General features: G+C 39.1%; 1 protein-coding gene across 1 annotated transcript in view; it reads left to right on the forward strand.

Moving 5' to 3' along the window:
* Nucleotides 1-415: 415 nt before the first annotated feature.
* ALDH1L2 (aldehyde dehydrogenase 1 family member L2) overlaps nucleotides 416-25,935 on the forward strand; it is a 35,012-nt gene continuing 9,492 nt past the window's right edge. The window contains exons 1-13 of the mRNA XM_068402363.1: nucleotides 416-565; nucleotides 6,347-6,488; nucleotides 8,705-8,939; nucleotides 12,323-12,488; nucleotides 13,318-13,419; nucleotides 15,008-15,097; nucleotides 16,178-16,312; nucleotides 16,716-16,841; nucleotides 18,258-18,349; nucleotides 19,186-19,333; nucleotides 20,085-20,204; nucleotides 21,373-21,500; nucleotides 25,691-25,841. Of these exons, the coding sequence (XP_068258464.1) occupies nucleotides 515-565; nucleotides 6,347-6,488; nucleotides 8,705-8,939; nucleotides 12,323-12,488; nucleotides 13,318-13,419; nucleotides 15,008-15,097; nucleotides 16,178-16,312; nucleotides 16,716-16,841; nucleotides 18,258-18,349; nucleotides 19,186-19,333; nucleotides 20,085-20,204; nucleotides 21,373-21,500; nucleotides 25,691-25,841 (1,686 nt within the window). The 5' untranslated portion in view covers nucleotides 416-514. The remainder of the gene's footprint in view (nucleotides 566-6,346; nucleotides 6,489-8,704; nucleotides 8,940-12,322; nucleotides 12,489-13,317; nucleotides 13,420-15,007; nucleotides 15,098-16,177; nucleotides 16,313-16,715; nucleotides 16,842-18,257; nucleotides 18,350-19,185; nucleotides 19,334-20,084; nucleotides 20,205-21,372; nucleotides 21,501-25,690; nucleotides 25,842-25,935) is intronic.

A 25,935-nucleotide genomic window follows, 5' to 3' on the forward strand; every position in this document is an offset into this window, starting at 1 on the left:
TGCCGCCGCCGAGGCTATCCGTGGGCAGGGACCGTAGTGGCCCCGGCGCCTCGTACCACAAAATGCCGCCCAGGTGGCCGTGACTCGTGTCCCCGCGGGCCGGCAGCCCCCCGCCCCACCCCGCTAGTCCCTGACCCCGGGTCCCGTGGGCCGCCGCGGGGAGAGCGGCGGGCAGAGGGGCTCGCCTGGCTCCCCGCCCCCTCCCCGGGGCTGCACGGCCCCTGCGACCCCCGCCCTTTCCCCGGCGCCTCTCCCGCCGAGCGGCCGCCACGGGGGCGGGGGGCGCGGCGGCAGCGGGAGCGGCAGGTGCGGGGCTGCCCCCCTCCACCCGCCGCGCCGGTCCCCGCGGGCCCGGGCGGGGGCGCGCCGCCGCGGCCGCGGATGCGTGCGCTGGCGGGGCGCCAGCGGCATCGGCGCGGGTTGCATCAGACGAGGCGGTCCGCCGCGGCCGCCGTGCCGGCTCGGTCTTCGCCGAGCAGCGGAGGGAGCCGGGGACCCGGCGGCGCTCCGCAAGATGCTGCGGACAGGCCCTCGGCTGCTGCGGACCATCTGCACGACGGCCGCGGTGAGCAGCGTGGGGCGGGCAGAGGAGGACGTGGGCCGGGCCGGGCCGGGCCGTGCCGTGGGCGAGTGGCGGGGGCTGCTCCTCGGCGTGCAGCCCCGCTCGGAGGGCAGCCAGGGGCCGAGCAAGGAGGGGGAAGTGGCGGGAGGGGGCACGGGGAGTGATGCGTATTGTCCCTGCTGGGGTTTTAGGAAAGTGCGTGCGGGCACGGGACGGTCAGGAGGGCTCAGGAGAGGGCTCGGTTTGGGTGCAGAAGCATCATCTTGCCCGACCGGTCTGCGAGTGGGATCGCAGCCATCATCTGGGCGCTGCGTCTTGCAGGGATATGCCTGGGAGCTGCAGGGAACGGGCACCAGTGATGCTGTGATAATCCCCAGTAATCGTGTGAGTGTGGCTGTTTGCTGCCTCCCTCACGCTGGATTTGCCCTGTGAGAAGCTGAAGGTTGCGTGCTCAGTTAGGAAGGACCGTGCCTGTTACCAGTGCCGGAGAGAAGCCCCATGCTTTGGCCTAGGAAGAGTGTTTAGTTTGTGACCTTCTCATTGCCCGTTCTCAGCCCTGGGATGGTGGGTTGCTAGGGGTTGAAGTGGCCCTGCCTAAATTCCTGTGCACCCCATGGTTCAGTTTTTTTATAGCTCTGCGCATTTGTTCCAAGCTATTCTTTATGTCCTTAAATATATAGACTGCAGAACTCCGGCGAGTAATCGCTCCCCAAAAGCCTTGCCCAGTCCAAAATGTCCAGATGTGTAAATCTGGCAAGCTAAATGAGGCTGGGAGAAGATTTTGTCTTTCCTGAAGACTGGTCTTTGTTTCATGTTTGACTGCTTGGTTTAGTGTGAGGACAGCAGACTAAGGTATCTAAGCGGAAGGGGTTAGAATAAAGAGATTTAACACAAGCTTTTTGGAAATGCAATCAGCAGTGCTAAAAAATGAGCATGACTGACTGATGAGAATGCATTGCCCGTAAATGGGAGGGGAGGCTCTGGGACAAGTTTCTATTTGGAGGCACTGGAATTTAGCACGGGTAGGGGGATCCTCAATAGAAATAAAGTTGCAGTACTGTTTTTCAAAGGAGTCATAATTCTACATTCATTTTTAAAAGATGTAATGTATTAAAATATTTACTAGCTTCACTAAATTCTTATACAGAATAAATAAAATATTGTCATCTTTTTGATAGTAAGCTTCATAACCACAGTAGCAGTTACTAAATGTTCACCTTCAAGAAATGTGATTAGAAACTAAAAACCAATTGAATGTTAGACACACATACAAAAGAGTCAGTAACAAAATTATTTTTACCTATGAAATAAATATTCTCATGTGGTTAGGTTTTGTAATATTAGACTCTTCTGAGGGAAGAAAAAGTAGCTCTTGGACTTGTTTGCCATTTTTAGGAACTAAAACTTGACAAGATAGTTACTAGCATTTGTCAGGCGGCTTCTCTGTGCAGTGCTTAATTCTATTTATTAGGGTTTTTTTTGGTTAGGTGTTTTGGAGGGAAAAACGAACCATAATGGATGCAAACATTAAAATACTATGTATCTTTTAACGAGCCATTGTAAAATAAATTCCAGTACTGTATCAACAGATGATATGGCGAGAATTTTTAAATAGGGAAGTTAAACATAAATCTGTGCTTTCATATTGAGGCAGTGAAAAAAAAGTGAACTTTCAGACAAGTTGAGCATTCAAGACTGCTTGTACAAGTAGTTCTCAGGTTTTATGCTTGCCTTTATCTTATCTGTGTTATAATATAAGCAAAACAGAAGGTTGAAGAAGAAACAATGAAAACAACGGAATTACAGTAGAATGAGCACCAACTTCTAAATTCTTATCTTTTGGCACTGTCATAATACCTACATTATTCTATGATTACTAAGGTAATAAAAGAAAGGCCAGCTCTCTGTAAGCCACCTGGTCTGCATTGTTAGCCATAACTAGGAATTGGGTAATCTTACAAAAGTACAGCAAAAAATCCACTCTGATACTACGTGACCATTAACCTTCCCATGCATCTGTTAATGAATGTTCTATGTCTGTAGTCAGCCAGGAAACTGCAAAAGAAATCTAATATAGCCTCTTAACATCACTGACAGAAACAATAAAAAGTTTAATCTTTGTATGTGTTAGTGACAATGACCCAGTATCCATCTAGAACATTATTCAACAACGAGGTTGTTTTAGTGTTCTTCAGTGAGCTTCCTTTCTACAGCTTCTTGATGAGCGCTAGTGATGGTACGCTGGCCAAAACGTGCCATTTCTATAAGAAAGAAAACACCAAACTCTTTTTCATTTCTGTGTAATCTTATAGAACTTTCCATTTTAATTGGGTGTTATGTCCACATTAAATTCTTCTAAAAGGATTTCCCACTTTCACAGGTCTAACTCATCTTACGTAAAAATGCTTGAGGAGAATTTCCAAAGTAAGAAACAGGGTGGCTGTAAGATCTTGTGCAGTTGCTCAACTGTCATTTTTCAAATAAGACAAAAAATGAAGGAATAAATTTGTGATCTGATCATGCAAGCCCTTTCACATATGAGATTTCTTTTCTTTTCTTTTCTTTTTTTTTTTTTTACTCAGTAGAAATCCTGTACATGGCTGACTTGTGGGTTTGGCTCCTGCTTTCTACTGGTGACAGTGTACATGTTACTGTGCTACAAGCAAATTGCCACACCTAAGCCAGATGTTAACAGAATCAAGAATCACTGGTCATAGCACAGTTACCAGATCCATCTTGCAATTGAAATCAGTCTGCATTTGAGTAACTTTAAGTGTGAGACTGATTTGAGAGCTGATTTGCTGCCAGGCTAATCTTTTTTGTGCACTACAATGAAGAAATGGGACTTAGCCAGTCTGCAATCATCTCAATTTTGCCAGTTTTGTATTTTTGCTCTTTTGGGGACTGTGTTCTCTGTTTGCTTCTCACCATTTGTTGACTCAGTTCCACAACTAACACAGATTAAGCATTTTGTAACTTTACTGAAACTGTTGATTGACAGCAACTCATGGTTTGGAACTGGAACTGGTATGCAGTTCTGTGTAATATGAGAATCAGATTTACTCACAGGGAAACATGAACTAAAAGTTTAGGAATAGAGGATGCATATGTTATTAACATTGTGAATAAATGGAGAAAAAGTAGCTCTTAAAGCGGTGATAAATTTAGACTGAAAATTACAAGAAGATTGGCCAAGTATCAGAAAAGCAACAGAGTACAGCAGTGAGTATTTTAAAAGTATTTTAAAGTGGAGATCGGATAAATTTGTAAAAGTAATCATATGCCATGATTGCTTGTGATGGCAGAGCAGATTTGTTAGCTAAGGAGATCTCTTCCAGTCTTTTGTTCTTACTGAGAGATGTTAGCAAAAGGACAAAAGTAGAATAAGTAACTCTCATCTGGACTATCTCTAATGTTTCTTCAATGTACTAATTGAGCTACCACTGTAAAATAACACTGTATAGAAATCAGAGGATTTCATACCATGCCAAACATGTTCAGTGATCCAGCAGGTTAATCTTTCTCCAACTTGCCTATTCTAGTTAAAATAATTAGGAAAATCTGATGATTAGGAAAATCTGATGATTACTTTTTATAACGTAGCAACATTTCTGCTGTAAAAGCAAAGATATCAGTCATAAAGCACTGGTAATGAGATCTACCTGCATCCATTGGGCCTTGCTAGACAAGTATTGCAAGGACAAGTTGTGCTCATTGGCATTCAGAACAAGGTCTTGTCTTTATTAAGAACAAAATAGTGGACATATTTTAGGCATTATTGCCAGCAGTGCATCGTTGGTTAGTAATATTATCATCACCAGTCTCAGACATTTTTTTACCAGCCGACTGTAACAATCTGATTTTGCAAGGGCCTGGGTTATGTCCACCTTTGCATCTTACTACTTGTTACTACAGCAGTTGCACTAGTGCTGTCTAATACTGTAACACAGGGACAGTTTTACGATGCAGTTTCATTCTGAGGGAAAACATTGTCTCTGGAAAAATAGTTATTCCCTATTTTTTTATATAAAAAATAAAAAGCACACTTCAATGTTCCTGTAATGGAACTTACCAGTTCATAACTCCCTTTTCTAAGGCCAGCTGCACAAGTCGAATGGAACTTGAAAACAGCAAAATACATCCATAATATTTCAGCTATGAAATTAATTGCAATGAAATGGATTGTGGTTTTGAGTAACCTGTTTTTCAGGACATTTCTGTTTGTCATAGAATTTGTCATATGATGTGATGGGCAGTCTAGACCATTTGGTATGCAATCAATAACCCACTTAGTCAAGGTATCCTCATGTCCCAGCCACTGTAAGAAAGGGAAAAGAGGAGGGAGGAAAAAAACATACAAGTGCCAACATACAGAACAAATACTGGTGGTTAAGATATTTAAACAGTGCTTTGATTCCTCTTCATCATTCTGAGCTTATGGCATCATTCAAAAAAATGGAAGTCAAAGTCCAGTTGGGAAAGATGAAGTTAAGAATAAAGGTGGGAAGTATGTGGATTTATTTTTTACCTTTCATTCAGGCCTCGTAAGAGGAGAGATCTTTAATGCTTTGAGTCTAGGAATAGTTTCTACTAGATTTAGCTTTGGGGAAGGTAAGTTTTCCGTTTATTCTGTCTGGACCTTCCTTCATAACCAAGTCCACTAGTCCATTTGTTTTTCGAAGGTTTCGAATTTTCAGTTTCCAGGAGCTGATGGAAAATGCAAAGGCACTGCTTATAGGGACAGTTCCACCATTTTGCCAGTGTCTGCATGCTCATTCCTGCTCCCCTGCTGAACCTGCGTTAGGAGTTGTAGCAGTGCAATTAACTCAATTAGTGAATAGATCCAGTTAAGAATAAACTGCATTTTGTCAGGTCAGTGCCTCCCTATCCCAGTACACTAATCCAGTTCTTGCAGCTACAGGAATACCAGTTCTGGGGTAAAGGAGGTGTTAGAGACAAGGGACTGGAGGTAGAGTGGGAGAGGAGCACAACTGTCCCCTAAATCTAAAGGGACTCTGAAGGAATTAGTAGTTTTCTCAGGGTGCAAGCAATTGAATAATGTAGCAGTGCATGATATCCTAATATCATAATAGTGTTGTGATTCTAACTATCCTAAAAATAAAAAGTTGGGGCAGTTATTGGCACCTACTCAGTCTGAAGAAGTTTAAAAGCAAGTGTCCAGTGTACTGGGATGCAAACACAGAAGGCAGTGGAAGTTAAACAAAGGAACTTTGCCGTATTTCCTTCTGGAGGATCACAAGGATGATCATTACTTTAATTTGGCAGGAACAATGCAAGCTAGTCTTCTTTAGCCTATACATATTAACCACAAATAATATGCCACCATTTAATTATAGGGATTTAGAGGGCATGTTCCAGGCACCTAAGTTATGCCTAGGAAAAGTGTTTAATGTATCTGTTTCAAAAAAAGTATTTTAATTTCTTACCATATTAGTTCTGACTAGAAATAAGATCATGCAGCCTGTTATGCCTCTTGTAAGAAGCAGTGGGTTCTATCTAATGAAAATACTGGGAAAACAATATAAACATCAATGACGGTATCAGATAATGCTTTTATATTAAGTGTGTTCTCTCTGAATTTGCATCGCCTGTCATTAATCTCAAAAAAATGATTATTATTCCTTCAAAGGTGATTAGGGTAGAAAGGCTGCTCCATTTTAAATCAAAATGAACACTGATCAAGAAGGAGCAAGAGAGAAATGTAAGCAACAACATATTTTCTTTGCATCCTAGAACATGGCTTGTTTTAATTCTTTTTACCAGGCTTATCAACATAAGCTAAAGCTAGCCCTCATAGGTCAAAGTATTTTTGGACAAGAAGTTTATAACAAGCTGAGAAAAGAGGGCCATAAAGTCGTGGGAGTATTCACAGTACCTGACAAGAATGGGCAAGCTGATCCTTTGGGTAAGTGTAACCTTAATCCAAATGTTAAAATTACAGGTATACAGAACAAACTTGCATTTTCGTGAGAAGGTGATACCTATCTGGGAATGACTTGCATGTATTGACTTTATTACACTGGATTCAACACAAAAATATGCTTTACCAAACACAAGTCCCAGAACTGGTTTAACCTTGTTTGTTAGTATTTAAAAGTTGTTTCTAACCATACAGGGCCATATATTATGATGTTTAAAAAATAAATTAATCTGTGTACCTTGTTTGAATGTACATCCTAGAAGTAATTATCCTGAACTAGATCTCTATCTTAAAGCAAATAGCTGCTGAGCGTGTACTCAGGCACAAATGTCTGTCACCTGTTTCACTGTGCTGTCTGGGATACTCAAAGCATGAAGCCAAAACAGTTTATCCCTGGCTTTCTGCCCTTTCTGACAAGCTTGCATGCAGCAGTGCACCTGCAGAGCCTATTTCTCTTCTACTTGGGCTATGGAAAACCTATTGAAAAGGGTAGAGGAGCTTTGCTCTCCTTTTTCTATTGCCAAGATGCATAAGGATTTTTGAGACTTTCTAAAGAAAGAGTTGTTGCCTGACAGGTATTCAGATTTGTACTCATACAGCAGAACCCAGCGTGACAAAGAGGCTACTTTGGAATCATCTGGATTGTAACTTACTTTTTTTTTTTCAATGACACAAAAATAGTGAGTTAATATGTTTAGCAAATAGAAGTGCCAGAATGGAATATGCCTTTATGGATAATCAGAAATTAACACTACATTCCATGAGCTGTCTTAAGTCTTTTTATTTTTTTTCAGTCAGGTCCTGACATGTTTTTACAGAACTCTTATGAGGGAAGAATCAAACATAAATTTTGCTTACCTGGGCTATGGCACTCCCAAACTGGCATATAGTTCTCAAGTTTATTATATTCTGTAACTCTACCTTATTAAAAGATTTAATCACACTTTGGAAGAATTTGAGGAGGCAACTATTAGTTTAGAAAAAGACAATTCGACTATCCAGCTGTGGAAGCATACCTTAATACTTGGTTGCATTATATAAGCTATTGTTGTACAGTTATTACACTAGTAGATATAACTAAGCAAATCTTCCACTGATTTCAATCATATATTTATTTTAACTAAACAATTGAATTAATTTATTGATCTCATAATGAAAAAAAAGAAATTACCAGGTACTTTGTTGCTTTTTACTTCCAGATGACTCAAATAGCTTAAGTCCCAAGTGGAATTTGCTAATGTTTCTATATCCTCAGACAGCTACGATTTTTATTTCTAAAAGGAATTGCAGTACATACCAACATCCATGGAATGATATTTAAGTTAGTATTTACTTAAGACCTAGGTTAATAAGCTACAGATACTTCAGGTCAAACTCAAGATCCAATTTCAGAAGTGAAAAAGAGAAATGAAAGTACAAAAATGTGTTTAGAAATATAAATTAAATTAGGTGATTTTTCCGTACCTCTTCTTGTTTTCCCTTGTCTTTCTATTACACATACTACTCAACAGCTGTAGAGTTGGAATTTACTATCGTACTCTGTGATGAGTTATTAAGCAGTTGCACAACAGAATTTATCAAACACCTAAAAATTCTCTTTGCAATTAGTGCAGTTGTGTTTTCTCACCTTTGAGCCTAATTTTGGGTGTAGCTGTGTGTCTCACAGATAAATGGAAAGGTATCCAGAAGGCATCAGTAATGAGAATTTTGAAGAAATGACTGAAGGCCTCTAGCATCTGTAATTATTTGCACCACATGGCAAAATGCTGCTGACTTGAGTGAATCTTACTTGTGTGTAGTCATATTCACATACAAATTGGTGAAGTGGAAAATCAAGTTCTGCTAAAACAAACCTATTGCAGGCAAATGTAATGAGTGGACAAGAAATGAAGGGTCTCTGTTAAATAGTTAATAGCATTCATCATTCTTTTCTGCTTTCACTGGTACTTATTAGCCAAGTCATAAGAGTGAACTTAAAGTTGAGAATGACATCAGCTGTAGGAACAAGAATCAAAGATATAATTAATAAAATATATCCAAGCGCAAATGTTTTTAAACAACGTACAGAATGGTACAAAGGGCACTCTGTAAGCACATACTTGATGATCTGCTTGAGTTGTCATGCAATATCTCTCTGATTTCGAGTTTGAATTTTTAACACAAAATGTGAATTAAAAAAGAAAATGGTTCTTGCCCCTCAGCACTGGCAGCGGAGAAGGACGGCACTCCTGTTTTTAAGTTCCCCAGATGGAGAGCTAAAGGCAAGCCTATCCAGGAAGTAGTTGCGGCCTACAAATCGGTTGGAGCAGAGCTAAATGTCCTTCCATTCTGTACGCAGTTCATTCCCATGGATGTTATTGACTGCCCAAAACATGGCTCAATTATTTACCATCCATCCATCCTACCACGCCACCGAGGAGCTTCTGCAATCAACTGGTGAGTTTTGTTCATCAAAACTACATGTATGTCATGTTAGGATGTTAGGTTGTACCCATTGCTCATGTAAATGCTGGCGTAGTTCTGTTGTCTTGCAACTGCTCTGAAGGAACTTCTCTGAAGCAGCTGAGTATTTGGTTCATGAACTGCACCTCATACCTAAGATTAATTATGACTTCCAGTGCAGGTGCAGCTGTTATTCTGGAAAGATCGGTGATGTGATCTGTACATTCATATAATTTACTCACATAGGCAAATTGACAATCTATAGTTTTCATAGGCAGGACACTCCCCTCCTAGCTTGTCCCCCACAAACACTAGATAACATGGCTTGATGCAGAGTCTAAGATTTCACAGAAGGGAAGGGAGAAGAGAGAAGAAAATCCACAAGAATAAAATCTTATCTTATTGTCGTCCTAAGCAATGCACACAGCTAGATTCAAAATGTTACTGTGAAAGAACTACACTGCAATAATGACCACAGTAGACTCAGATCTATCATTCTTGTGAGAACAGAAATGCCACTATCACAGTGTTTAGATTCAATAAGAAATTGTCTAAATATGAAGAAACAATTTTGAAAGAATCTTACAGGCACAATGATGATTATCTAAAGACGCAATGTTGTAGATTCAAAGTAAAGGCACATTTTGGTGTTTTTTTTTTTAAAATCCTTAATGGAAAAAATGTTAAGCTGAAGTACTTAAACAGAGGAGTAAAGGAGACTATTAGAGACATAAGGAAATCCTTCAAAAAGTGGCAGTTGTGTCCAAGTGAGTAAAATAAAAAAGAGCATAAACTCTGGCAAATTAGATGTAAAATGAGAGTAAGGCAGTCCAGAAAAGAAATAAAGAACCAGCTTTTAAAGGCATAAAACTGAATAATAACCATTTTCTCAAACGCATTCAGGGTGGGAGGTATATAGGGTGATATAGGTGTTTGATATAAAAAAGGTGCTTATCAAAGAGAACACCATAGTAGGAAATCTGTATTGGTATTCAAGATGGAGGAGCTTAAGATGTTACTACCATACAGCCCTTTTTTTTGTGTAAAGTAAGTCAGAACAATTTTCTTGAGCTGAACTGTGAGTAGAAGAGATTTTTGATAAACTGATGAATGAATAAGAATCTCTTCTCAGGACCAGGGGACTTCCAAGCAAATGTTCTGCAGGTTTCTTTTCCTTCAGATTGTGTTGGTGCAGGAGACTGGAAAACAGCAAGGGCAATACCAGTTTTAAATGGGCTCAGAGGAAAAGCCAGGGAACTATAGACCAGTCACTCTGATTTCAATCTGTAATAAAGAATACAATTTCTACGCAAATGTGGGTGAATGTGATAATGTGAAAGTGAGATTAAGAAAATATGTAGTCAAATTCAAAGTTAAAAAATATAAGGTAATGTACATAAGGGGAAAAAAACTAACTATATGTAAGCAGCAATAAAATTTACATTAGTTGTTGCTACTCAGAAAAGAGACTGTGGAAGGATCTTAAATACTGTCTGCATCTCAGAACATGAAGGAGCTAGAAATGCTTCAGAAAAGGCTAAGAAAGATGGTCAAAGGTATAGAACAGCTTCCACATGATGGGAGAGAAATCTAGGAGTCTCCAGACTGGAAAAGAGGTCATTGGGAAGGAAATATGCCAGCAGTGTATTAAGCCATGAAAGACATGGGAAGGTGAATAAGGAACGATTGCTCATTCTTAATCAAAAGTTAGGAGACAGTCAACAAAGAGATCAGGTGGTAGGATTTGACTAAAAAAGGAGGTACTTCTATTCCAGAAACAGGAGTGTATCCCATGATGTATCACTGAGTCTTACCCTATTTTGCATATTCCTTCTGTAAGCACCTGCTCTTGCCCTTCTCAGGTAAAGGCTGTTGTCCTAAGACTTTTAAACTAAGCTAGGATTTGGCCTTGATTTGGCCTTGGCTGACCATTCTTGTGTTTCACCCTTGCACCCCTTGCTCTCATCACAACTTCTTTCATCTATTGTGGCTTCAGCCCTCATGCTGATCAGACCCTTTTTCCCCAAGGTATGACTGAGAAAGCCTGTGGGATTTAGCATGGCTAAAGGGGCACCAGGCACAAACAAGGGTCCTGGTCCTCTGAGGGTTCCTCACTCCATCCTTCACAGACTCTTCCAGCTGCCGCCACTTTGTTATCAGCAGCTGTCTGCGGAGGGAGCTGGTGGCCAGAGGAGGGGGCACACAGTAGTTCTCACCCTGTCACTTATTCAGCATCAGGGGGATTTGCCCATGATACCCTCTTCTCCTCCAGCCATGCAGAGGACATGCACTTCTCACCAGGGTGCTCTTTCAGCATTTGTACATAATATAAAACAGAAGAGATGCTGCTTAAAAGTGTGAAAGATCTTATATGGGCTAGCCAAACTTCTGTAAGCTTTCACTTTTGTGAACCTGCCAACTACCCCAGTTGTCTTTAGAGTTTGTCCCTCGTTCTGCACAAATGTGTGCTTTACTCCTTTTAATAAGGTAGTTTTCAGTGCTTACAAATGGATAGTGATTTTTCATGCGTATAAGCCAGATCTCAGATGATCCTGTTACAGCATGGTCTGCTAAGGGAATACTTACATGAGATATATCTTACAGAAAATGGCATTGGTGTTTGCATGCAGACAAGTGGTTAAAAGCATGTAGGAAAGAGATATATCTCTCCATTTCTGGCTGCTCCCTTAAACACACTTCTGTTTGATTATACATCATGTCAAGGCATACGCAGCTCCAAAGGAGAACTGGAAATCTAAGTGGCTGAAGTTCCCTTCAGATTCAGAGGCAGATCCTGAGGTGGTGTAAATCACCATAGGTCTATTGTAAGCAGTGCTATGTTCATGCACAGCAGCTGAGAATCTGGCTGGATACAAATTCCCTTAATAACTTTTCCTTAAACAGTTGCATATCCGTCATTTTCCACTCTGAGTTTAGCTCTTTTTCAGCTGTGGGACAGCTGTACTTCCCTTGCTGACCTACAGATAAGTTGTGAGGCTTAGCTAATTACAGTAAACTATGAATTATTCAGATAATATGCTGTCTAGATGCTTCCATCTTTCAAAATATATCATAACTATTGCACACCTGTGTGTCTTGCCACTAATAATATTTTAAAATAATTATCACAATGAACTGTTTGATAGACATCCTGGATTCAGTTGTAGCATTTCTTATGTCACTTTGTGGAAACTACACATCAACAGTATCAAAACTGTGGGTTTCTAGCTATGAAATGAGCAATGAAACTAGTATTAAAGATGGTTAGGATTTTCTTTTCTATCTACCTAACACAAATGAATGTGTAACAGATGGGTTGGTATCCCTGGCTACTTTCATACTCTCTGTATTTACTGTAAGGCTTTTTTTATGTCCAGGACTTTAATTCAAGGAGATAAGAAAGCAGGATTTACTATTTTTTGGGCTGATGATGGTTTGGACACTGGACCAATACTTCTGCAGCGAGAATGTGATGTTGGCCAAAATGATACTGTGGATGACCTGTATAACCGGTTTCTCTTCCCAGAAGGAATAAAGGCTATGGTATGTTTAGCTGTACTAAATATCAATATTTTAAGAAGAAAAGAAAAGCATCTGCTGGAGTTTGAAAGTAAAGGAAATATAAGCAAGATGCATACATTTGGAAAGACAGAGGTTGAGGTGCCCATCCGAATCCTAGACTTCAGTGGAACTGCACTGCTTCATGACAGCTGAGGAGGTGGCCTCAGAATATTTGTTGCTGGCAGCGGGCAGAGCATATCCTAGAAGGCAAGAAGTCAAATTTGTCTGGAATGTAGCTCTTTCCACAGATTTCTTGAATGTTTTTACAAGGTGAAATTTTTTACAGACTCAGAGAGAACAGAAAGGTAGGGGTGAGGTTGAAAACAAAAGGGATGGTGTTTTAAGTTCAGAGCCCTGGTGGACTGGCTTTGGATTTTGTATGCTTGTCCTTTTTTTGTTTTGTTTTAAAATTAAAAAAGAAACTGCATAAAAAATACTCAGCATGGATCATTAGAGAAATTTTTTCTCTCTCCATTTAAATGCAGAGAAATAACTTTTTGCAGAAAGAAAAAGGAAAGAGTTGAATGCAAACATACAGAGCCACATTCTGGTCCTGCAGAATTTAGGCAGCTGCTATATGTCTGGTGACTAGGTACTCCCATCAAATTTCTGAGGCTATTTCTTCTGTCAGAGAAGTTTAAGTATATATATGTTAATCAGTGCAGCATTGGTCCCCTAGATTTTGGAAATCCTAGGTTTTAAAAATAAACCAGTTCCCCTGTGTCGGAAAGTCTTTTTCTGTCATTCACAAGTATGACTGAGGAAAAAAGGTGAACCAAGCTAACACCAAATCTGTTTCTTTTTCACTTAGGTGGAAGCTGTACATCTAATTGCTGACGGTAAGGCCCCTCGTATACCTCAGCCTAAAGAAGGGGCAACATATGAAGGGATCCAGAAAAAGGAAAATGCAGAGGTAGTGTTAAATAACACCGTGTTTTGTGCATATCACTAGAAAAGTTGTTATTAACTCGGATTACAATAGTACGGATATCAAGTTAACATGAATTTTAACTCAACTGTTTCCCCACCTCTTATTCCTGAGATAACTCCAAGGACGCGTGTAATGGAGCCCCAGGTTAGGTTCGTATTCACTTTCAGCAGTTATATATATTTAGAAACTTGGTGTCCTACTTGGGATCATCTACACACAGCTAGATGGCAGCTGCACCTTCAGTGGATTCTTAATATGTTGCCGTACTTTTAAATGTAACATTGAATGTAGATAGCTCTCTCTGTTTACCAACACTCCATACTAAATTCTCTACCAGAAATAGATTTGATGTTAGGAAAAGCAAGTGTTGGCACTTTTCCTATTGGCACTAGGAAAAAAAAAACATAGGTCATGTAAACAAACAACAGATAAAAAAAATATTTAAACAACCATGTAAGAATTATATTCTATAAGCACCCCCACTGCATTAGCTGGATCTTCTTTGTGGTTGGGAAGGCCACTATAAAATGATAGTGAATGCTACCTGTAATATCTTCTTTTCCTTTCCCAGTGCGGAAGTTTTTTAAAAAAAAAGCAAAAGTAAAAATTATTACAACAATTTCAGGCACTTGTCCATGGTGAATGTAGTCCTTTCCACTTGAAATATTGTAGGTGATGCTTTTTATCATATTTCAATTCTTGACGTACCTTAGAAATAAATAGCTTTGCATAGGGATATTTTATTCATCCCTTTAATATAATATATAAGGAGCTTCCTTGGAGTGAACTAGCTTAATCTCCCTACTGTAAAACTATTGTCATTGGCTTATAACTTACTTCTAAATATTCTTTGTGCTTGAACTAAGAAGGATGCTGAGTACCTGAGTTTTGTTATTTAATAGCTATTCTAATACTTTCTTTAATTCATTTTGTACATGCACTTGCAATACTGCAAAGATAAAGGAATACATTTTCACTGGTGTTACATATTAAATATACATGACATTCTTAACAAAACATTATTTCCTTTTTCCTCAAAGTCTTGCAGGAATTGCAAGTTGTAGTAGGGATTCCATTTATGAAACAATTTATAAAGGGTTAGTAAATGATTAGGAAGTATTTTAATAAAAGTTTGTAGATTTATTAAAGAACTTAGGATCCAAGCAATAAATAGATCATTTTCAGCAGGTGATACCCCAGACATACTTATTTGTATTTATACTGTGCTTATTAAATTTGTTGATCATAATATTAATTATTTATGAATTAATACCTAGTAGCAAAAGTTGTATTTTCATTATATTAGTGTGAGAAGGAAAATATATAAAAAATATAGGCTATACAGAACACAGAAGTGCTAAGAGCATCCCATTTGATTGATAGATCTTTGATTATTAGGCATCTGGAGATCACTGATCTTCCTTTATTAGACCAGACCCTTTCTGTGTTCTTAAATAAATGAACAGTTGAAAGAGAAGGAGGGAGAATTTGTAATTCTTATATAGGAAAACATTACTAACTTGATATAACTAAACAGAGAAGACCTAGCTGGTGTGTCTTGATTTCCTAGATCTCCTGGGACCAACCTGCAGCAGCTTTGCACAATTGGATTCGAGGGCACGATAAAGTGCCTGGAGCCTGGGCAACAATAGATAGCCAGGTATGCTCTGAAAACCAGAATAATATTCTTCTTGTCTATATCCTTTCTTTGACTTTTTTTTACTATAAAACTAAAGATGTCTGCATACAGGTGAATACAAGTGAGAGTTACATTAGCGTGGCTCTAATTTGATGACTATATATTTTGTGTATATCTCAAACAGGCACCTAAACAAATGTACAGAACACAGTAGTTAAGGTTTTTTTATAATGATAGATCCTTTTAATTCAAAGAAAGATACGAGCAACATCTGTAAAAAAAAAAAATTGGCATGATACAAAGCAATAAGTAAGAAGGGTAGAACCAGACTGTGCCAGTCATTTTGGGAAGTAGGCATGCATTACAGTATAATGTAACCTTTCCTGTACAGTGGGCAACATCATAGTATTAACAGCAAAATGAAATACTGTGAGCTACTGAAATAACAAAGGAGGTTTTATTTTAAAGAGATTTGGGCCTAGATAATTTGCAGAAATAAATATATCTCATTTTATCCAAAACAAACTACTTCCTTTCAATCTATTGAAAGTACTATACATTTGATCCACATTGTACTTGCAAAAATATTTTTTAAATCACATTATCTTTCCTGGATTTTATGTCCAGATTTTGACACTTAACTCTTATCATCCACTGGTAGGCTGCTCCAAAAGCCTGGTTCTGCCCTAATGTCCATGAACATTTGGGCTGATCTGAGAGCCCAGAAAGAACAGAAGAGCCCAAGAGGGAAGCAGTGTTCAACATTCCCAGCCTGGGAGCATAGCAGGACTCCTCCAGCCACAGTCAGGTTTCTGCCCATCTCTCACTCTGGGCATGCACTGACAAAAGCTGCTTCCCTTTCTGCACTGGTTCTGACATGCACATCATTACAGCTAAGCAGCTTTGCAGGTTTAGGCAGCTTGCAAAGTTTTACATGTCCTGGGTTGTAAAGATACAGAAATAATGGTGTAACATGTTTTCCATGTGTAGGTACTTATATTTTATTTATATTACATTAAAGCTTCGAAACAGTACAATTTCATTATTAGGGTTTTAGAGTATGTTTAGAATCTGTACACTTTTAATTTTGTTTATTTTTAGGTGGTTACTTTTTATGGGTCATCATTACTTGATGCTTCAGTGCCTGCTGGACAAGAGCTGGCAATAAAAGGTGCTTCAAGACCTGGACTTGTAACCAAGAATGGTCTAGTCGTTTTTGGTAATGATGGGAGGATGGTAAGTGCTCACCCCAGCAAACATGAGCGTGGATGGAATAACTTTATCAAGAAGTGCAAGTAGTGTGAAATTGTCAAGCTATGCAAATCCAGCTGCTGAGGACAGACAGCTAATTCGCTTGGAGTTTATCAATCAATCTTCAGCCATCCCATAGAGAAGACTTTCATGTTTTGCTTCTCACTCAATCCATATTAGTTTCCAATATGGAATAAAATGTAATAATACTAGGAGAGGATCTGAAAGACAGGCAGGAGTGGCCTGCGTTAAATTACCTGCATCATAGCAGCTTTCCTGCAATCCATTTATATGACTATCTCAATAACCATATTAATGCCTAAAAACTCTTCACACAAGGATGTATTGCCTCCCAGGTAATTTAAAATAGTATCCTCTAATTTTTCAGGTACTAGTGAGAAATCTGCAGTTTGAGGATGGAAAAATGATCCCTGCATCTAAGTACTTCTCTGCTGATGAAACAACTGCCCTGGAACTTACAGAAGAGGAGAAAAAGATGGCAGAAGATATTAGGGTAATTCTACAAACTGCTTTAGTAGGATATTACTTCAGACAAGAGCATTACATACTTCTCATTGTAGGCAAGGGACATCTTTTATTTAGCCATGCAAACTGTTTTTTGATAAAATGTACTCAAAGAGTATGGGGTTGAATCTTTAGTTATTGATATTCATTTATGTGGAATTAGGAATTCACTAGAGTACTTACACATAACTCTGAAGTTTTCTTTCAGATACAAGCGATACAAAGACAGTGATTGCACAGTCAGTTATGGTAAATATTTATGAATGATGAAGATGGAGTGAGGAAAAACAAATGGACCTTTGCCTCACAAGAGTGAGGGTTTCAACACTGACAGAGTTGGACAGTTCTGAGATCCTTTCTTCACTGTGACGTTACTCACTAGGATGTGCTCAGATTGGTCCGGGTGGACAAGCTCCAGGGAGTCTTAGAACAGCATTCTGAAAGAGAAAAGCAGCGGTTCTCTCCCTGTACCTGTGTGCGCGCTCTCTCTTCTGCCACAACCACACACAAGGGGCTGCCTGGCAGAGGGATGCAGCAATGGGGCAGCTGGAGCAGAAAGCTCTCACAGCCAGAGAGACACTTTGCTGCCCTCACATGTAATCCATCCCTCTGTAGTGAGTGTCAGGGGCTTAGCTGAAAGCCACATTTGTCATTAAAGTTTTGTGCCAGAGCAACTGAATCACAGATGTCTTCCCTCTTCTAACTCTGCTACAGGGTCAATAACTTTTGGCACAGGTCAGGCAGCTTGACGCACTAGTATTTTAAACTGCTGCTTCAGGATTACCTTGAACCTGCTTGTGAGCAACCTAAATGCTGCCTGGAGAGCTATTGACTGATTGAGACAATAGCAAAAAGAAATATAAACTCCAGTTTGTGACACTACCTACTAACTCTGAAACCTAATTATAGTTAATTGAAATATCACATTACCAGTTATTTCACTATTCATGTTAGTGGAAATCTCCATCTCATGCATTCAGCTTAAACTACTCAGCTCTGCCCAGGTGCCAGAAATGCCATCAATCCAGTCATAAAGTGCTCTAGGCTGTCCTTGCTTTTGCTGACTTCCCATAATGCAATCGGAAGTTATTATTTGGAGGATAAAGACCTTAAAAAATGGGCCTGAAAATTATTGGCATTGTACCATTCAGATTGATTGCCTGATTAGGTGAAATTATCATGTACAAAGTAATATTTTTGATAAGCTAATTATGCTGAAGTTTTCATTGGCTAACATTAGGTCTCTAGAAAGATCTAGACACTCTTAAAATAATTTTCTGTTCTAGAATCCTTTGAAATAATATATGCTATAGGCACAGATACCATAGAAAATACTGCTTGATAAATTCTTCTCAGAATTAAAGGAGTATTCATTATTGCCTCCATTATTTTTATGTATTATTAGGCTATTTGGAAGGGAATTTTGAGCAACGTTGCTGTAATTGAGGATTCCACAGACTTCTTCAAATCTGGAGCATCCTCCATGCATGTTGTCAGGTAAAAAGTATTTAAAATAACAAGATTTCAAATCAAAAGTTAATGGACACAAAGTTGTCATGGTGCTTTTAAATCAGGGTTGATCAAGTAGTGTTAGAAAAAAAAGATTTTTTCCCTATATTTTCCAATACTCTAACTATTCCCTTTCCTACCTTTGAAAATGTGGTAGGGTTCTGCTCCCAAAATTAGGAGGTATTGATGTAATCCTGCTCTTTCTATTAAAGCAAAATTCCCATTAATTTCAGGAACATCAACCACATGGGCGAGCATGGTGATGCTCAAACCTGTCTGCATGCAATGACAGGTATCTCAAGACCAGGGGGCTGATTGGGAAACTGAGCAAAGAACTGCCCAGAGGGAAAGAGGAGCCTTTCACAGAAAGAACTGAGCCCATGCTTACAAGTGCACTGAGTTTATGCTGTTAGATATCCCAGGCCATAATATAAGACCAGCATTTCAGGTGTTTTTTTTTTTTTAACAAACTGATTATTGTCCTTATTACTTACCAGGCTCGTAGAGTTCTGAATGTCCTCCATGTATTGGTTAGAGTAGTCCCATATACTGTTTTATCAATCAATATACGCTATTTGTCATTTATTTCCAAAAGTTTACATTCCAGAACTGACATTTTCTTTTCCATAACACCCCCAATTAAACCAACAGATCTCAGTAAAATGCACAACTTCTGTGCCACTGTTGTCAGAGAAACACATGCACATATTCATGTGCATACAAACTGGTGCCCAGTTTTGATCCCTTTCCACCTTCTAATGATTCAGTTATCTGAATAATTCTTTCATTTGTAATTAAACTTATTATTTCTTCAAAATCTTTAGAATGCTAGAAGAAATCAAACAGAAATACAGTGGACTTCAACTACAGAATGAAGATGTGTATATGGCCACTAAGTTTGCAGACTTTATTCAAATGGCTGTCAGAAAATTCAGAGGAGAAGACAAAGAAGAAGAGTTAGTCATCAATTACGTAAGACCTTTTATTTTGCTTATATTGCTTATTCTTTCTTGTTGTTTTTTTTTTTTTGCGGGGAAAGTAGACAACACATTTTATTAGGCTGCCTGATGCAGTAGGAAAAGCAAATATTTGGTCATACAAACTCTTCTTTGTGACTTTTTTTTTCAGCTTTTATATATTTTCATTTTGGAATGAAAGTATATATGTAATGTCACTTACAGTGTACCAGAAACCATGAGATCAGGAACATGCAGTAGAGTAGGTCACACACAGGCAGATATTTCTACCTCCCTTGCACTCTCCTGCCAGTATGCTTCAGTCAGAATGGTTCTAGACTTTCTGCTCTCCTGAGGCAAACAGTGCTAGGTTTTTCTCCTAAGAGTCTGTTCGAAAACTTTGTGTGAAAGGAGGATTGTGTGTTTTTTAAGTCATTTAGCAAGTCGGGATTTCTTGAATTTGGGAATTATGCATTTGATTGAAGTCCACTAGGACCAGCCTTAACCAGGGTGTAGTATTGGTTTGAACATAGAGATCCAATGATAAAAAATACAGAAATCTGCTTAACTATGTCAGAGTGTGGTCACTGGTGTTCAGGGAGAATATGATTTCCATTTCATTTTACTCTTTTGTTCACTTCTAACAGCCATATATACATTAGAAAATGTGGCTGGATGTTGGCTGTAGATATCAAAAGCTTGTTAAGATACATTAAAATCTTAGTTATTAAAAGTTTAAATTACTTTGTTGTTTATTTCACTCTTAGGTTTCAAAAAATGTGAACAACATGACTGTGAATATGCCATACCAGTGTTTCATAAATGGGCAATTTGTAAATGCTGATGATGGAAAAACATATGACACTATAAATCCAGCAGATGGATCAGTGAGTAATTTCTAAATATCATCAATACCAGTTTATTTTGATATATTTTCCTATTAAAAAATCTAAAAAACTAACTGGATATTACCAATTTCAAAACCATACAGTACAAATTAAACAACCCCTAGAAATAATTTGAAATTTCAATTTACTTCTCAGTCTGTATATTTTACAGTTTTTGCATTTCAATCAAGGTGCACAGTAAAAATAACCTACTTCCACTTCAACTATTATGTCAATTTCCATACCCACCCCTATGTTTTACCTTGATTTCATTCTCATTTAGCTTTGCAAACAAAAATTGTTATAGTTTAGTTGCTAAAGAAGTATTTCTTTTAGGATATTGTATGTGTTTCCTGTTAGTCATCAACTTCATTTTTTATTTTACTTCTTTTACAAATCAATGTCTTAGGGCAAGTGTAACTTTAAAATGTCCCTTTAAATTCTCAGTAAGAAAAATGTCTATTCAATAGGAAAATATATGCAGTTGCACTTTGGTCCTGGACTATTGAATCTTGGGTGAGCAACTCATAACTATGAATTACAAATAGGAGCAGTGATTCTGATACCATGTAATTGCCATTTAATTCTGGAGTAAATGCATTCTGCTGAAATCAACACCAGAACTTTCACTGTCATCAGTAGTCAGACTTTGGTACTTTTCCTGAAACTCATTATGGAATTGAACAAAAGTCATAACAATTCTGTGTTAGAATTTACAATGTATGTATTTATAGAACACAATCATCATAAAATACTATGTGTATATGGTGCTTTATAGTAACAGAATCTCCATTCCTAAGAAATGGAACATGCAGGAGTCATTTTATCATGTTTGGATATTAGATCATAATACCACATATAAACTTCCAACTTTTGTGATATCACTTTGATTTTACATCTGGAAAGAGAGAGTGAAATATAAAGTAGGACGATGCACCTTGCTGTGAAGAAGAAGATAGATTTAGGAATCAGAGTCCCTGCAGTGTCCTCCAAATCCTGCCATCTCAATTGTTTCTGAACTTTTTGCAGCCTGACTCACCCATGCCAGCTGCTGGGGTTGAGGATATTAAGTATTTGCTTATACCCAGTCAAGAAGTTTAGGAGGAAGGAGTAATACTCTACATCCCAGCATTTCAGTTTGAGCTAACGCAATACTACCGTTCGACAGATAATAGTCAGTGTATCTTCTGCTTCATTGGCTGATGTTGACAAGGCAGTGGCAGCAGCAAAGGAGGCGTTTGAAAATGGTGAATGGGGAAGAATGAATGCAAGGGAAAGAGGGCGACTCATGTATAGGTATGTGAAAGGTGTCTTGTATTTTCTTAAATCTTATTGTTTTGTTCCTCGGAAGAACTGTTGCATACGTTTTCTGAATATGATGGGTATTCATAGTCCCACTGTCAGAGGAACCAGACTAGCCATCTTTTCATCCCCTAATTTACTTAAGCGTACCGGCTGCAGGTCTTAGCTGGCTAACCTTTCTTGTGGCAGAGAAAAATCTTCTGATCTCTCACTGCTACCATATTTTTTTGATTATTTATACATGGAAACAAAGAATTTGAGGAAAACTTCTTTTAAATACTTGATGGCTTAATTTAATCTATATGCTTTTTGTTGCAAGGATTGAAAATTCCCATGTAAAGTCCAAATCCTTCTGTATAAATTAAGCTAAGTTTTACAGGCAGACCCTACCCAGGTTAGGTATGCAGAGACTTTTGACCTTGCTGAGCCTGCCTGCATCTGTGCTCCATACAGTAAACATACACCCACATTGCCACTAGTTTTGAAATACACTGTAACTGATGCTAGATTTTCCAGGATCATATCCCAGCATACTTCTCACCTGGCTAAAGACCCACTCTAGAAGATGTGATATGGTCTGTTGTGGAAGAATCGTCCCATGTAGAAAAACACTAAGCTGAATCCCACATTTATCTGAGACACTTCCAGCTCAGTACTTCTTACTTGTATCTGGTTTACTGTGTCAACCCTAGATAACGCGTGGTTCTTTTTTTGGCTATGTTGTTGTTTTAGAAGATAAACAGAGGTACCTGAAGGAGGCCTACAGGGAAGTGGGAGAGGGGCTTTTTACAAGGGCAGGTAGTGACAGGACGATGGGGAATGGTTTTAAACTGAAATATGGTAGATTTAGATCAGATATTAGGAAGAAATTCTTTACAGTGAGGGTAGTGAGACACTGGAACAGGTTGACCAGAGAAGTTGTGGATGCCCCCTCCCTGGCAGTGTTTAAGGCCAAATTGGATGAGGCTTTGAGCAACCTGGTCTAGAGGAAGGGTGTCCCTGCCTGTGGCAGGGTGCTTGGAACTACATGATCTTTAAAGTCCCTTCCAACCGAAACCATTCTATGATTCTGTGTTATGCTGAGTGAATGGTATTTTAGCGGTGGTTTCTGATCCTTGAAGGGCAAGAGGTGGTCTTGGAAGGATGGTGATGCTAGCTACGTATTGTGAGGGCGGTACTGGAGCCCAGTTACTATGGCCTCTCCATATGCAGCATGATGCTTCTGGTGCCTCACAGCAAGCACAGGGGGAAGAGTCTTGCAGACTTGGGATGACTAGAAGCTCCAGAGCTTCCCTATAAAGAAAGCTTCTTTTGTGGCGGTACATGAAGAGTTTTGGCTGCTGCTTCTTTTCCAGGACATAGAAATGAGTAAGTAGAGTAGAGATGAGTAAAGAAGCAAATTGCTACTCCTGATTGCCACAGGTCCACATTTAGCTAATGTGATGATGGAAAATCAATCTTCAGCACAGAGGAGGAGATGTACTAGGCAAATTCTATTCCTATTCAGTAGGTGGAGAGCTTAGTTACTGTGCTTGACATAGCAGCTGGCTTTAAAGAAGTTAGGTTCTTGAACAGAGCTGAAACTTCCTGCCCCAAGGAACTCATGAAGGAGTAGGTCCTGTGTATCAAACACCTTTCTTCTGCAGGATGTAGTCTGCAGGCTCATCAACATTACTATTGCATGTCCGGGCCAAGTCAGTAGTGCTGAGGAGACTGCATATTTATCTATAGGGAAGAGAAGGAATTTTTTTCACCTTCGAAAACTATAATCTTCAATAGTGTGCCCATACCCACTGCTATATTAAGCCTTTATTGTGCTGTGCCAGGAGGCTAGGCCTGGACATCAGAACAGACAGCAGAAGAAAGATAAGCTACAAGGTGAGCAGCTGCAGGATGGTAGCAGGCTATGTATTTGGATGGCAAGGTGGTCTGGCAGTTTGGTTGGGTGCAGGGGTGGGTCACTGCCCTTCCTTTTATTGTTGCATGCTGCTCTCTGCATAACTTCTGTGAGGATTTGGAAACCGAAGACCCAGCTGATTCAGAGGTTTGGAATATGCAACTAGAAGATGATCGTGTCCTCGTAAGGCTGGGCTTAGCCTAGCAAGACAGTGAGGAGTAGGGAATCCATTGCATGTCTGTGCACTGGCAGCTAAGGAAGAGGAGCATGGGGAAATGTAATGCTGCACTTCAGAAATGTGGGTCCGTGTCTGCTGTAGTGTATGCAGCAGATAATTTGTTATCACATTAATATAGCTGTAATTTTTACTTTGTTGAATACCTTGGATGTAAATTCCCCTCCCCTCTTTTACCATATCCATGTGGACCAAGTAGAAGTAATTAGAGATAAAAAATTATTTTAAAATGTCACATGTTTTACAGGATATTGCAGGCATCTTAGCAAAAAAAAATGAAAGCAAAACTTAAAATTCTGCTGGTCTCATGAACTGTGTGACCAGGCCTTTGAAAACAAGGCCTGCAGGACTGTAAAAAAGTTGAGTAATCATCACAACAGAAAATGAGTGAGTTAGAACTCATATTAAAATTAAATACGGTTGATCACTTAAATTTTTCACGAGTGTGCACGGATTCAAAGCATGTACAAACTTGGGTTTAATTTGTATTAGGAACGTAAAGCGCATGAGAGCCCAAGTTAACTCTGCCCTGAAGAGAAACTTTTAAGGTCTTAGAACTACTGCTCAGTGTTTTACACTTGAAAGATTTGCAAGCGTAACTCTGTTAGGCATATGGAAAATGTCAATCCCCTACACTGCATAGATTATTCCTGGATTAAACTCTTCTTTGCTTAGGCTACTGGCTCTCTACTGTAGCTGTACCAGAGTGTTCATGTTGCAAACCATCCCCAGTATGAATGAAGTATCTCTCTGGTCTGCCTTAATTCAAACAAGGCCCCTTTTTCTTTGGTTTCTGTTCAAACTAGTTTTGAGTGCTGAACCAGAGGGAAGGTTTGTTCCATTAAAGCCCCTAGCTCTGCTGCTTTGTCTTGAGGAATCATTAATAGAAAATATTAGGCCTGCATTAAATGGAACTTTCTCCTTTGTCCCTGACATGCCATATCTGTTCTTTTGCATGCTACTGCTGATGCCCTGAACTGCAGCTGGGTCTCTAAGACACAGTAAAAACAAGTATTGAAGAGCATTTTTTCACATCTCTACAATTCCTTTAACGAGCAGAATTTACATAATGGAAAAATAGGTTTCACACCCAGTTTTGAATAGTCTTTACAGGACCTAAAATGCACTTGTTTAAGCTCTTAAAATCATATGAGAGCCTTGATTGTATGTCTGAGTACCAAAACACAGACAGAAGCTTAAGAAAAACATTGATGCATCTGTTTCACTGCTGTGTGAGACATCTGAGACTGAATGGAAAAATTCATTCACGCAAACAAACATCTCTGCCTGAGCAGGGGACCAGTAAAAGTACAAGAGCTCATAAGTATATGTATCTGTCTGTGCAGACACATTTTTGAGACACTCTAATAGCTACTCTATTAACTCAAGAATATTTACCATAGTCTTACTTACACCTCATTGTGTTGCTCCACAGATCTAACAGATGGAGAACTTGAGGCCCAAGGAGACCATGGGCCAGATTTTCAAATGTACCAAGGCACATTTGCATTACAGCTTAGGAGCTCTGTCTTTGGACATCTGCCTGCCTTTGAAGCATCTAACATTTAAGTATTTTAGTCCAAGTTCAGACAATACAATACAGCATTATGAAGCTAGGTTTCTCAAATCTTAAGCTATGACTCTGAGTACTCCTTCTTGGTACTTTTGATTACTTGACATTTCTTATGTTATTGTGTATTTGCTTTCTGACTTGCTGGTCTGATTTTCTATAGTTGGCTCCTTGTAGTACAACAGAAAAAGAATAATTCCCTTTTTTTTTTTACAAAACCATAATTGAACAATCAGGTAAGTTTTCATAGTTCATGTCTTCATCCAGTGTCTACTACAGCCAATGATGTGAAGACATTTGGAGACTTTAACAGGCAATTGTTCACGGTCTTTCTGATATCAATGAGCAGTGGCTCCAGTGCTCCACCTCCCAATTCAGTGGGAATGCTATTTTAATTACGATTCTTTGCCATACCAAATATCATTTGTCAGTGGTTAGATGTGACTTCTCTTTGATGTGGATTTGTAATGTTTTTCTTAAAGACTTGCAGACCTGATGGAAGAACATCAAGAAGAGTTAGCAACAATAGAGTCTATCGACTCAGGAGCTGTCTACACTTTAGCTTTGAAGACCCATGTTGGAATGTCTGTGCAAACATTCAGATACTTCGCTGGATGGTGTGACAAAATTCAGGCAAGTGAATATGTAAAGGAGATAATCAATGGCAGTGCTTCTCTACACTGCTAAAAAGCAGTGTTAGCAAAAGTAATCAAGGAATCAAAAAATA

Source organism: Nyctibius grandis, chromosome 5 (assembly GCF_013368605.1).
Source record: "Nyctibius grandis isolate bNycGra1 chromosome 5, bNycGra1.pri, whole genome shotgun sequence".
In the NCBI taxonomy this organism is placed as follows: domain Eukaryota; kingdom Metazoa; phylum Chordata; class Aves; order Nyctibiiformes; family Nyctibiidae; genus Nyctibius; species Nyctibius grandis.